We start from the raw sequence: 12,154 nt of genomic DNA on the forward strand, positions 1-12,154 counted from the left end.
TTGTAGTGAGGGGCCCAAAACTGAACACAGTATTCGAGGTGCAGCCTCACCAGCGCCAAGTACAGGGGCACGATCACCTCCCTACTCCTGCTGGCCACACTATTTCTGATACAGGCCAGGATGCCGTTGGCCTTCTTGGCCACCTGGGCACACTGCTGCCTCATATTCAGCCAGCTGTTGACCAACACCCCCAGATCCTTTTTGGCGGGACAGCTTTCCAGCCACTCGTCCCCAAGCCTGTAGCATTGCATGGTGCTGTTGTGGCCAAAGTGCAGGACCTGGCACTTGGCCTTGTTGAACCTCATACAATTGGCCTCAGCCCATCGATCCAGCCTGTCCAGATCCCTCTGCAGAGCCTTCCTACCCTCGAGCAGATTAACACTCCCACCCAACTTGGTGTCGTCTGCGAACTTGCTGAGGAAGCACTCAATCCCCTCATCCAGATCATCGATAAAGATATTAAACAAGACCGGTCCCAAAACTGAGCCCTGGGGGGCTTGTTACTCTGCTTGTGACCCGCCGCCAACTGGATTTTGCTCCATTCACCACGACTCTCTGGGCTCAGCCATCCAGCCAGTTTTTTACCTAGCGAAGAGTGCGCCTGTCTGAGCCAAAAGCCGCCAGCTTCTCCAGGAGAATACTGTGGGAGACAGTGTCGAAGGCTTTACTAAAGTCCAGGCAGACAATGTCAACAGCCTTTCCCTCATCCACTAGGAGGGTCACCTGGTCATAGAAGGAGATCAGGTTGGTCAAGAAGGACCTGCCTTTCAAGAACCCATGCTGGCTGGGCCTGATCCCTTGGTTGTCCTGCACGTGCTCCGTGAGCGCCCTCAAGATGAACCTCTCCATAATCTTCCCTGGCACCGAGGTCAGGCTGACAGGCCTGTAGCTCCCCGGATCCTCCTTCCAGCCCTTCTTGTAGATGGGCGCCACATTGGCAAGCCTCCAGTCGTCTGGGACCTCCCCTGTTAACCTGGACTGTTGATAAATGATGGAGAGTGGCTTGGCAAGCTCCTTTGCCAGCTCCCTCAGTACTCTTGGGTGGATGCCATCAGGCCCCATAGACTTGTGAGGGTCCAGGTGGTGCAGCAGGTCGTTAACTGCTTCCTCATGGATCACGGGGAGTTTATTTTGCTCTCCATCTGTGTCTTCCAGCTCAGGGAGCTGATTATCCTGAGGATACCTGGTCTGGCTATTAAAGACTGAGGCAAAGAAGGCAGTAAGTACCTCACAGCCTTTTTCTCATCCTTGGTGACAATGTTCCCTCCCACATCCAGTAAAGGATGGAGATTCTCCTTGGCTCTCTTCTTGTTGTTAATGTATTTATAGAAACATTTCTTGTTATCCCTTACAGCCGTCGACAGATTTAGCTCTAGCTGGGCTTTTGCCTATTTAATTTCCTCTCTGCATGACCTAACGAGGTCCTTGTACGCTTCTTCAGTTGCCTGCCCCTTCTTCCAAAGGTGATAAATTCTCCTTTTTTTCTGAGTCTCAACAGAAGCTCCTTGCTCAGCCAGGCCAGTCATCTTCCCCACCTGCTCTTCTTATGGCACATGGGGACTGCCTGCTCCTGCATCTTTAAGATTTCCTTCTTGAAGAAGGTCCAGCCTTCATGGACCCCTTTGCCCTTCAGGACCATCTCCCAAGGGACCCTCTCGACCAGGGTCCTGAACAGGCCGAAGTCTGCCCTCGGGAAGTCCATTGTAGTGGTTTTGCTGATCCCCTTCCTTACTTCACCAAGAATTGAGAATTCAATCATTTCATGGTCGCTAAGCCCAAGAGGGCCTCTGACCTTCACTTCTCCCACCAGACCCTCTCTGTTTGTAAACAGCAGTCAAGCAGGGCACCTCCCCTGGGAGGCTCCCTTACCAGCTGCGTCAGGAAGTTATCTGCCACACACTCCAGGAACCTCCGGGACTGTTTCCTCTTGGCTGTGTTATATTTCCAGCAGACGTCCGGTAAGTTGAGGTCCCCCACAAGAATGAGGACTTGGGACTGTGAGACTTCTGCCAGTCACTTGTAGAATGCTTCGTTCATCTCTTCGTCCTGGTTGGGTGGTCTGTAACAGATACCCAGCAGGATATCCGCCTTCTTAGCCTTCCCCCTCATCCTTACCCATAAGCATTCAACCTTGTCATCACGATCACTGAGCTCTATACAATCAAAACACTCCTTGACATACAGAGCCACCCCACCTCCTCTCCCTCCTTGCCTATCCCTCCTGAAGAGTTTATGGCCATCCATTGAAGCACTCCAGTCATGTGAGTTGTCCCACCATGTTTCTGTGATGGTGACTATATCCTTTACAAAGGACTTCTAAATGTAAACTATTCAAGCTACCTTTAGGAAACAAAAGAGATTAGCCAGAGCTAAATTATGTCCCACAGCACTGATAAACAAGCTCTGCAGTCTGAAAAATACAGCCACAAAAACAATGATGTGGGGTTTTTTTAAGAAGACTGTTTCATATGACTAAATACAGCTTCCACCTCTCTTACTCTCTTTTTTCTATACCTCCAACCATGATTTCTTCTATAGCTGTGATCAGGACAAAGGGATTATCATTAACAGAAGAGACTAGCCATCTATTGAATGTGTTCTAAAGATAAGCTTACAGGTGTCTCAGAGGTGACTTAAGGCTCTCTGGTATTCTAGACTAAGGTATTACTTTCCCAGCTGAGAAACCAATTTATACCCTAAGCCATAAAGCACCTGTGACCCTTCTAATTTTACCCCAGTTAATGACACTAGAAGTGCATTCTTTCATCATATAAACAGCATTTTTTGAGTCCACTCACAATTTCTACTTTCATTAAAATTCCGTCTGACTAATTTCTGAAAGTTTTGGAGTTCTGCTCAGGGTATGACCATTGTCCATTTGGCCATTTCAGCAAATCTATCATCAATCATTTCATGCCATATCTCCGTTGCCAGCCTGGAGTTTTAAATATGTGTAATGACAGGTGAAGGGGAGGAAGGAAAGATGGTTATTTCATTTGTGTTTTGTGAGTTTGTATGTGAAGTGAAGAGATATCATATCACTAAGTTTTTCATAATGATGGCAATTTATACAAGGCTGGGCAAGTACTTTGCATACTTTGAGCTAGGACTGCACAAAGGAAGGTTTGGCATGACGTCTTGGCCTTGAGAATGCTGATGAAAGTGTTTTTATTGGTTTCAATGGTAGAATATTATGCTTACAGGAGGCAGCTTCACAAAGCTGTATTCTTTCAGTCAGTTCCCCTAGTGCAAATTTGATGAAGGAATTCCATGACTACAAGAAGTTCCAGGTGATTTAATTCAGATGGCATAGTCAGGAACAAGTAGATTCTGATAATAAGTTACTTTAATTCATTGGTCTATGAAACTGACTGGAATCTAACAAGATCAGTGGATTTAAAGAATAGAAAGACAGGTTACAGAAGAATGTAATAAACAAGGAATAGCCTAAATCAATTTCCAATGTATCCATTAATTTTTACTTTTCTTAATACATAAATCTGTTACTATCTCTCACATATAGTTCCACTGGAAATGCAAATGAGAAATCAGGGTGTGAGAATGATCACCATGAAACTAACAAACGTAGTTCCACTAAAACTAGGACGAAAGGCTGTGGAAGAAGAGTATGGTTCTAAGTTTGACAGCAATAATTTTTTCTATCAAACTGACACTGATGTCCATGGTTGAATGTAGCAATAAGCTATGTTCGTGTTTCAAAACAGCTCAGAAAACAAGTATGAGATAACTGGTATTAGGTTGGATACTGGGAGAGGTTGAAAGAATGTTTTGGGTTTTTCAGTTTTGAAGTTGATTGCTCAAGTGATCTTATCTAAAGAGGCTAAGAATTAGCTTGGGCATGACTGATACCTCTGCTTTGCTCAAGAGTAAATCCAAAATTGTTGATAGAGAGAACTGATTGGTGGTCAGGAATTGCCGGAACCAAAGACAGTACCTCTGGTTTATCTGCCTTCATTGTAAGCTCTAGCAGCTTCTTTTATTATTTGCTGTATAGTCAAAAACGTGTTTAGAAAACAAATTTGAGCCTGACCCTCACTTAATTAAGCAATAAAATGTAGACCAGAATCTGTTGTTTTGAAGGATTTTTTGTTAATGATTTCACTTGGATTAAATCAGATAATGTAAATAAATGTAATTTTCCTACATGCATTCTACGACTCACTGGAATTTCCCACTAGCTGAATTGTAAGTTATTCCATACTTATATTATCTATTTGATACGTACGTCTTGATGGTGCATTTTTGGATTACCGAATTTAGCAGGGGAGGTCCCAGATGACTGGAGGCTTGCCAATGTGATGCCCATCTACAAGAAGGGCCGGAAGGAGGATCCGGGAAACTACAGGCCTGTCAGCCTGACCTCGGTGCCAGGGAAGATTATGGAGAGGTTCATCCTGAGGGTGCTCACAGAGCACATGCAGGACAACCAAGGGATCAGGCCCAGCCAGCACGGGTTCATGAAAGGCAGGTCCTGCTTGACCAACCTGATCTCCTTCTATGACCAGGTGACCCTCCTAGTGGATGAGGGAAAGGCTGTCTGGACTTTAGTAAAGCCTTCGACACTGTCTCCCACAGTATTCTCCTGGAGAAGCTGGCGGCTTTTGGCTCAGACAGGCGCACTCTTCGCTGGGTTAAAAACTGGCTGGATGGCCGAGCCCAGAGAGTTGTGGTGAATGGAGGAAAATCCAGTTGGCAGCCAGTCACAAGTGGTGTCCCCCAGGGCTCAGTTTTGGGACCGGTCTTGTTTAATATCTTTATTGATGATCTGGATGAGGGGATTGAGTGCTTCCTCAGCAAGTTTGCAGATGACACCAAGTTGGGTGGGAGTGTTGATCTGCTCGAGGGTAGGAAGGCTCTGCAGAGGGATCTGGACAGGCTGGATCGATGGGCTGAGGCCAATTGTATGAGGTTCAACAAGGCCAAGTGCCAGGTCCTGCACTTTGGCCACAACAGCACCATGCAATGCTACAGGCTTGGGGACGAGTGGCTGGAAAGCTGTCCCGCCAAAAAGGATCTGGGGGTGTTGGTCAACAGCTGGCTGAATATGAGGCAGCAGTGTGCCCAGGTGGCCAAGAAGGCCAACGGCATCCTGGCCTGTATCAGAAATAGTGTGGCCAGCAGGAGTAGGGAGGTGATCGTGCCCCTGTACTTGGCGCTGGTGAGGCTGCACCTCGAATACTGTGTTCAGTTTTGGGCCCCTCACTACAAGAAGGACATTGAGGTGCTGGAGCATGTCCAGAGAAGGGCAACGAAGCTGGTGAGGGGTCTGGAGCACAAGTCTTTTGAGGAGTGGCTGAGGGAGCTGGGGTTGTTCAGTCTGGAGAAGAGGAGGCTGAGGGGAGACCTCATCACTCTCTACAACTACCTGAAAGGGGGTTGCAGAGAGGTGGGTGTTGGTCTCTTTTCCCAAGTGACGAGTGACAGAACAAGAGGAAATGGCCTCAAGTTGTGCCAGGGGAGGTTCAGACTGGATATTAGGAAAAATTTCTTTACTGAGAGTGTGGTGAGACACTGGAATAAACTGCCCAGGGAAGTGGTGGAGTCACCATCCCTGGAGGTGTTCAAGGAACATGTGGATGAGGCATTGTGGGACATGGTTTAATGGGCATGGTGGTGTTTGTTGGTTGATGGTTGGACTTGATCTTACAGGACTTTTCAAATCTTAGTGATTCTGTGATTCTGTGATTCTGTGATTCTGTAACTGCAAGTGAACGGTGCTGTCAGTGCTGGGTCACCCAGGCTGGTTCTACAGGAGCCAGCTCAAGTATGGAAACTTTAAGAATGACCATAGATATATGTACAGCACATACCCAGTACCACTGCTGACCTTTCTTCTTTCCTTACATCATCAATGCATGTTTTTACTGACTAGTTTACGTAAGTTTAATCTTGTCTGTACCTTTGCTTTATCTACAATAACCTGGATCACCAATTTATTCTAGAAGGATTCAGTGTAATTTTTATTCATTTATAGACATGTACTTTAATATATTAGTTTTGTTCTGAGCATCTACCACAGCTTTATTACAATGGACATTCAGTACAGGTATCTAACATCGTAAAATCGTATTCATTTTGTCTCCATTTAACTATGTTGCACTATTTCTCTATTTTATTTTTGTTGCATTGACACATATCAATCAATTTTTAGTTTAAGTGTCTAATACGCAATTTTAAGTAGCTAAAATTCTAACTCTAAGTTAGCATGCTTTGTTTCACTCTTACCATTACTGAAAATATTTTTGGCAGAAAAAACAATGCAGTATATGTTCTATATGTTCATCTATGAATAAAACTACCTTTTCATGATTAAACAAGCAAATGTAGTAACTAACAAAATGTTGACAGGACTTTCACCAAAGTTGATAAGACAGCTCTATAATCCTATATCCTAACTCCACTAATACAATTTCTGTCTATGGTGACATCAATTACTTATAGTGAGCAGAAAGAAAGAAAAGTTCAAAAAAATAAAAGATGAAAGCCTAGCAGTGATAATTCCACTTTTCATTAAATATGGAATTGTCTCCAGAGGGGTTATACTTTATTAGAAAAAGAAGATGTTACAGAATGTAACATTTTCAGAATCAACAAGTTAGAGCAATTATATTCCATCACAAAATTTTATTATTGGAGAAGAATATAATATTCTGAAGATATCCACTGCTATAACTTGCTGATGTTAGAACAACAAAAATTTTTGTTCATGTCAAACAATGTTTTTCAAACTTTGCTAATGAATCCATACAAGCAATGACAGGACCTGGAAGTGAGCAGTCTGTCCAAGGCAAGGACTGCACCTTCTCCAGCACAACAGGTCTAGGTGAGAGACTGTAATTTCTTCTCTAAAGCAAGGAACAGTTATCAATGTATGTGTCCTCAGACAAGTCTGGCAAAACATATATTTTTACGTTTAGCTCCAGCGTTCTCAGTGGCTTGACTTAAAGTAAAAACTAAAAATTTTTTAGTATATGTAAATTTCTTTTTTTTTTTACTAGCATTATTAATGATTCCTTAATGCTCATGGTACAGACTCTAATGTCCTTGTTATATATCCAGTAGATGACAGGAACAAACTGGAAATGTTATGGGATTTCTTACAACATTATGAGCAGAAAGATGTCCTACAAATAAACTCAACTTCTACCAAGGTATTTAAATTTACATAATATCATGCCAATCAGTTTCAGAACAGCTCTTGATTCACTGTTTATTGTTTGTTGATAGTTACACTTCCTTGATAACATCTTACCTCTCAGAATCATAGAGCTCTATTTATTTTGTTGAGAATTTGAAACATGTCTAATTTTTAAATACATTCATTTCCAGTCAAAACTACTTATTTATAATGACACAAAATGGTGTTGAAATATGTACTTCTTTTCTCACATGTGAGGTTCTTTTCCATATTGCTATGAGAGGCAGTTCTTAATCAGTCAGTGGCATGAAAGAAGAAATCATTTCCATCTAATTGAATACATGGGGCTAACTACCATGACACAGATTCACACAGCACTGGATTCAATTATTTTCAACTCAATGGCAGTAAACCAGCCTCCCCTGACACCCAAAAAAACATGAAAGGCCACACAGTCTGGCTCTGAATAGCATTTTCAATACCCAACTTTTATGCCTGTTTGAGGTAAAGAACAGAAATAAAATTGAAAAAGAAAACTGTTTCACAATGAAGCCTATCCATAATAAATACCTTCTTAACAGATGTGCTGTACTATCTTTCCTGTAGGATATTTGCAGTCCCAACCACACTCTGTTTCCAGTTTCTGTTTTCCAGTGAGTTCCTTCTCTAAGTAATTCCCTGTTCAGTTCAAAAACACTTTGGTCTTTTTCCTAAGGCTAGGACTGTAACTCTGCCATTATTCAGATGATCTTCCTAAATGTAAATGGACAATAAACTACAAAGGCAAGTATTGGCGTTAAATGGGATATTTATGCAATTGTTCACAAGCACAATGTTAGATGATAATTCTTGTAGCTGGTGTGTCACAGCTTCTTTTTTTGTAGTGTATTTTCACCAACTCCAAAGTATTACTATTGTCTGTATAGAAGAAAGCAAAGTAGAAAAAGAAAATTCTAGCAAAATGTACCCAGATTCATAATTACCTTTATATTTAAGACCAGAAGTATTTGAATACGTTAATGTTCATGGAAGGAAATGCATGTAGCCTCATATTTCGATATTACCCTTCCAACACTGTCAAAAGGTACAAAATTCACAAATATATAAATTAAAGAAGGGTAAAAAATTTTCATCAGCTTCCTGAGGACACAGATACTTCAGTCTGCATTGTCAGTTTTTTCAAAACCACCATGAGAATGAGAGAGAGAGAGGGAGAAAGGGAGGGAGGCAGAAAGAGGGAGAAGGAGAAGGAGAAGAAGAGGGAGAGAGAGAGAAAATTTACTCCTTGAAAAAGCCAAGGTGAGGAATAGTCCAGAAAATGAACTTTTTACTTTTTTGACTTTAAAAACATGAACATTGCTGTATTCCTCTTATCAGTTTATGTCTTTACATTTTCTGTAATTACATAACAGGATTTCAGTCTTAAGCATCCACTTGGCCTGGCCAAGCATCTTAAAAGTTGCTAGCTATACATGATCTGGGCATGTAAATGGCAGACAATGACATCTTCCAACTACTGACTGAATTTTGAGGGGAAAAAAAGTTGTAATAAGAACTGTATTTTTCATCTTCCTGAGGGAACAAATTGCACCTGCAACAGGAAAAACTGCTGACATAACACATAATGAAAAAGAAAAAAAAAAAAGCGGAAGTCCTCAAAGTTGTATTAATGGTCATAACAGCCCCATATCTTCCTGTCCACTCGTATCCTGTGAACAAACCCCTTCACTCAAGCATGTTGCTTAAGTAAGTGACTCTTTATGACCTTTTATTTTGACCTCAGGGCCAGCATGCAATCCCTACAAGTGCCTTAATGATTTGAAGAGACTCAACACAGAATTGAGGTGGTCTTGGTTACCAGCATCACATTTACTCTTTGAGATACAGACTGACAGAGGGATTTGTCAGGTAATATAAATATGTCCAAAAAAGCCATGAGTAGAAAAAAACATTTCAGTAAAAAACAGATCAAGAACAAATATTTTGAACTATCTCTAAAAGAAAAAGTGAAAATATTTCTGTTGAAAACTGTGAACAAAAAAAATTATTGAGCTATGTTCATGTGCTGTTATTTCTCATTTGTATGTTCTGTATTTTTAAACCAACTTAAACTCTAGTTTTATAAAGAAATTCAAGGAAACATAGTTTGATTATATCTACCATGGCCAATTTACTTGTACAACAGTAAAAGTCTTGTCTTACACAGTGTAAAAATCCTCTTTTTGAGGATTTTTTGAGACATTTGCTCAATATTTGAGTGCGCTGGTTTTATACAGTGTAAGCAACTTATCATATCTGATCAAGGTATTCAACCTGTTTGCTGTCATTAAGAGGAAAACATTCCTTTGCAAATTTCTTTCTTTTAATAACAGTGCTATGATTTTCATTGCCATGTTACATTTTAAATGTAATGAATGCCTATTTTCTCTAGCAATAATTTGTGCGTTTCGTTATTATAGCATTGAGTATGTTATCTGTTGCATCGGTAACATAATAAAGGAGAATAACCACCACAATACATTTAAAGTGCATTTACATATAGATTAAAAACAATTTAGCCTTTTCAAAATATGTGTAACATGTATTTATTCACAGCTAAATACTTTCATCTAGCAGAAAATTTAGAAGACTATAAAGCTAAACTGAACAAGTGACCTATGAGGTGTTTCAGGGATTTTTTCATTGTAAATTGTTTCTGAAAGCTATTAGATTCCTGACCTAAACAAAGTCATTATTTCACTACCTTAGCAAACAATAAAATATAGCAGCTTGTGAAAACTGAAATTAAAAGTTCCATATTCGCCATCTTTATCTTTTTCTTCAGTTATATTCATGAGGAATTCAATATTTAGTTGTATTTAGCCCGTGCAGGCAGATGAAATTTTTCTCCCTAAATTCCTCCATACAAAAAATAACTTAAAACTCCTTAATACAAACTACACAGAATAATACTTTAAATACTTCCTCTCCCAAAGTAATCTGATTTTTTTTGTAGATATCAAAATAAAATAATACCCTGCAAAGCTTTTGTTCTAACCCCAGAAAGGAATGGGCAGAAGAAACAATTACAATTTAGTAGGGTCTATCATCTGCAAAGGCCTACATTTCTTAGTTTTCTTCAAACTTTCTTTCTTGCTTATAATGATTTCAAAGAGAAATATAGAAATAAAAACCTCCATTGCTATAGAACACTCTTGGATTAGCACATGATCAAACAAAAAATACCTAGGTACTAGGCTGGTGTGGCTGAAGCACTTATTGATACAGCTGTTTAACTGTGCTAGTGTTGACTCAGTTTATAGTCCCAGCTTGCAAACACTTAGGCAATCATGCACACTCTGCTGACTTGAGTTTATATATTGATTTCATGTGGACAATATTATTAAATTCAGGACCTCCCGAGTCAGAAAGGCAAGTCACAAGCAACTATGTCAGATCTTTTCCACCACAATAACCTTCATTAAATAATCCCTAATGTGTTTAAATCTTTCTTTGAAAGAGAAAGGCCTTCATCTGGGCTTACATTGCTATAAAAAGGAAGGAAAACTACTCTCAGAGGAAGGTACACAGGTAATCAGTGCATGCAAAATTATCTCAAGAAATTAAATCACACCCAACAGAGGAACCTGGAGAAACTTTGCAAAAAGTGCAAACATAGGTGTGAATAAGATCTTAAAAACCCAATTGAAATAGAAAGATTAGAAGAAGAGCTCATAAATTCCTGGAAATACAGCAATTAAAAAACCCCAAACAACTAGACAGAACAATATTTAATAATTGATTTCCTGCATTGAGAAAGGATAGAGTTAGCAGATGTCCAAATAAAATGCTTAAGTGTACGGACTAGATACAAATAAGCACAGCTGAAAGTTTTATTACTATAATGTTCAAACTGTGTACCTAATTGTACCCTCGTGTATATAAATATGGAATTCTCCTCATAAGTACTAATGATCTTGAATGGCTTATGGAACTGTAGGGTGTAAATAACCCCATATCCAAATAAACCTAACCAAACTCCTAATCTGAAGTATGTATCACAGGCCAAAATATTTTTTCCGATGCTATAAAAGAAGCTGTATCAGCAGTTAAGTCCCAAAGTCATCTGATAGAATGAGGAAGATAGTACTGAAATGGTTGGCCTTTATATTAGACCTTAGTTTCCAGGAAAAAAAGACCAAAAAAAAAAAAAAAAAAAAAAAAAAGGAAATAGACTAAGAGAATAAATATGTATCATAAAGGCATTGCTATCTTTTTTTTAGGACCACTGTAAAATCAATGTAAGACTAACAGAAATGAAAGATATACACGGAGATATTAGCTGAAAACCTATTGCTGGACCCTGATCAAAACTCATTCAGCTGTTTTTTTCTGATTTTTATCAAAAAATTATACACATGAGTTTTTATTAACTTGTTCTGAACCAACTTTGAGGGTCTTTTGTTCCCTTCCCCTGCCATTTTATCTTAAATATATGTTATAATCTCCTTTAGTTTGTACAGTTTGCTACATTTATATATAGTGAACAAAAGCTATTCTCAGCTTTTCTTGCTAGGCTAAACAAACCAAAATATTTTTGCCTTCTCTCAAATTATAGGCTCTCCATTTATTTGACGATATTCATAGCCCTTCTCTACACATTCCACTTTGCCCTCTTCTGCTACATGAGAAACTAGGATAGTGTTATTCATACCAAGTGGAGTTTTACTCATGACTCCTATACATGCATTTCTCTTTCCATTCAAAAATTTTGCCTCATACACATATAAGCTCTATTGCCTTTTCCAGAACCATGTTAGTAGCTCACAGGCATGTTCCAGGTAAGAAATGCAAGCCTTGAAGTTCTTCCAAACGATGACCTCTCTGCTGCTACTGATTGGTGCTTGATTCTTACTGCCCCAATACCCAATGTTATCCACTTTTTTCTATAAGCTATTCTGTTCTTTCTGTGCCCACAACACAAATTCAATAACTTCAAATTTAATTAACACACTT

The 12,154-nt window shown here is 39.8% G+C and overlaps 1 protein-coding gene across 1 annotated transcript in view; it reads right to left on the reverse strand.

Annotated features, from left to right (window-relative positions):
• The window catches only part of CNTNAP4 (contactin associated protein family member 4), a gene marked incomplete at its 5' end in the record, with an annotated part of 190,638 nt that overhangs the window by 121,716 nt on the left and 56,768 nt on the right, over window positions 1-12,154 (reverse strand). Inside the window, 1 exon segment of the mRNA XM_059833251.1 lies at window positions 1,688-1,715. Coding sequence (XP_059689234.1) covers window positions 1,688-1,715 — 28 coding nt within the window.

This window comes from Gavia stellata, chromosome Z, assembly GCF_030936135.1.
Source record: "Gavia stellata isolate bGavSte3 chromosome Z, bGavSte3.hap2, whole genome shotgun sequence".
Taxonomy (NCBI): Eukaryota; Metazoa; Chordata; class Aves; order Gaviiformes; family Gaviidae; genus Gavia; species Gavia stellata.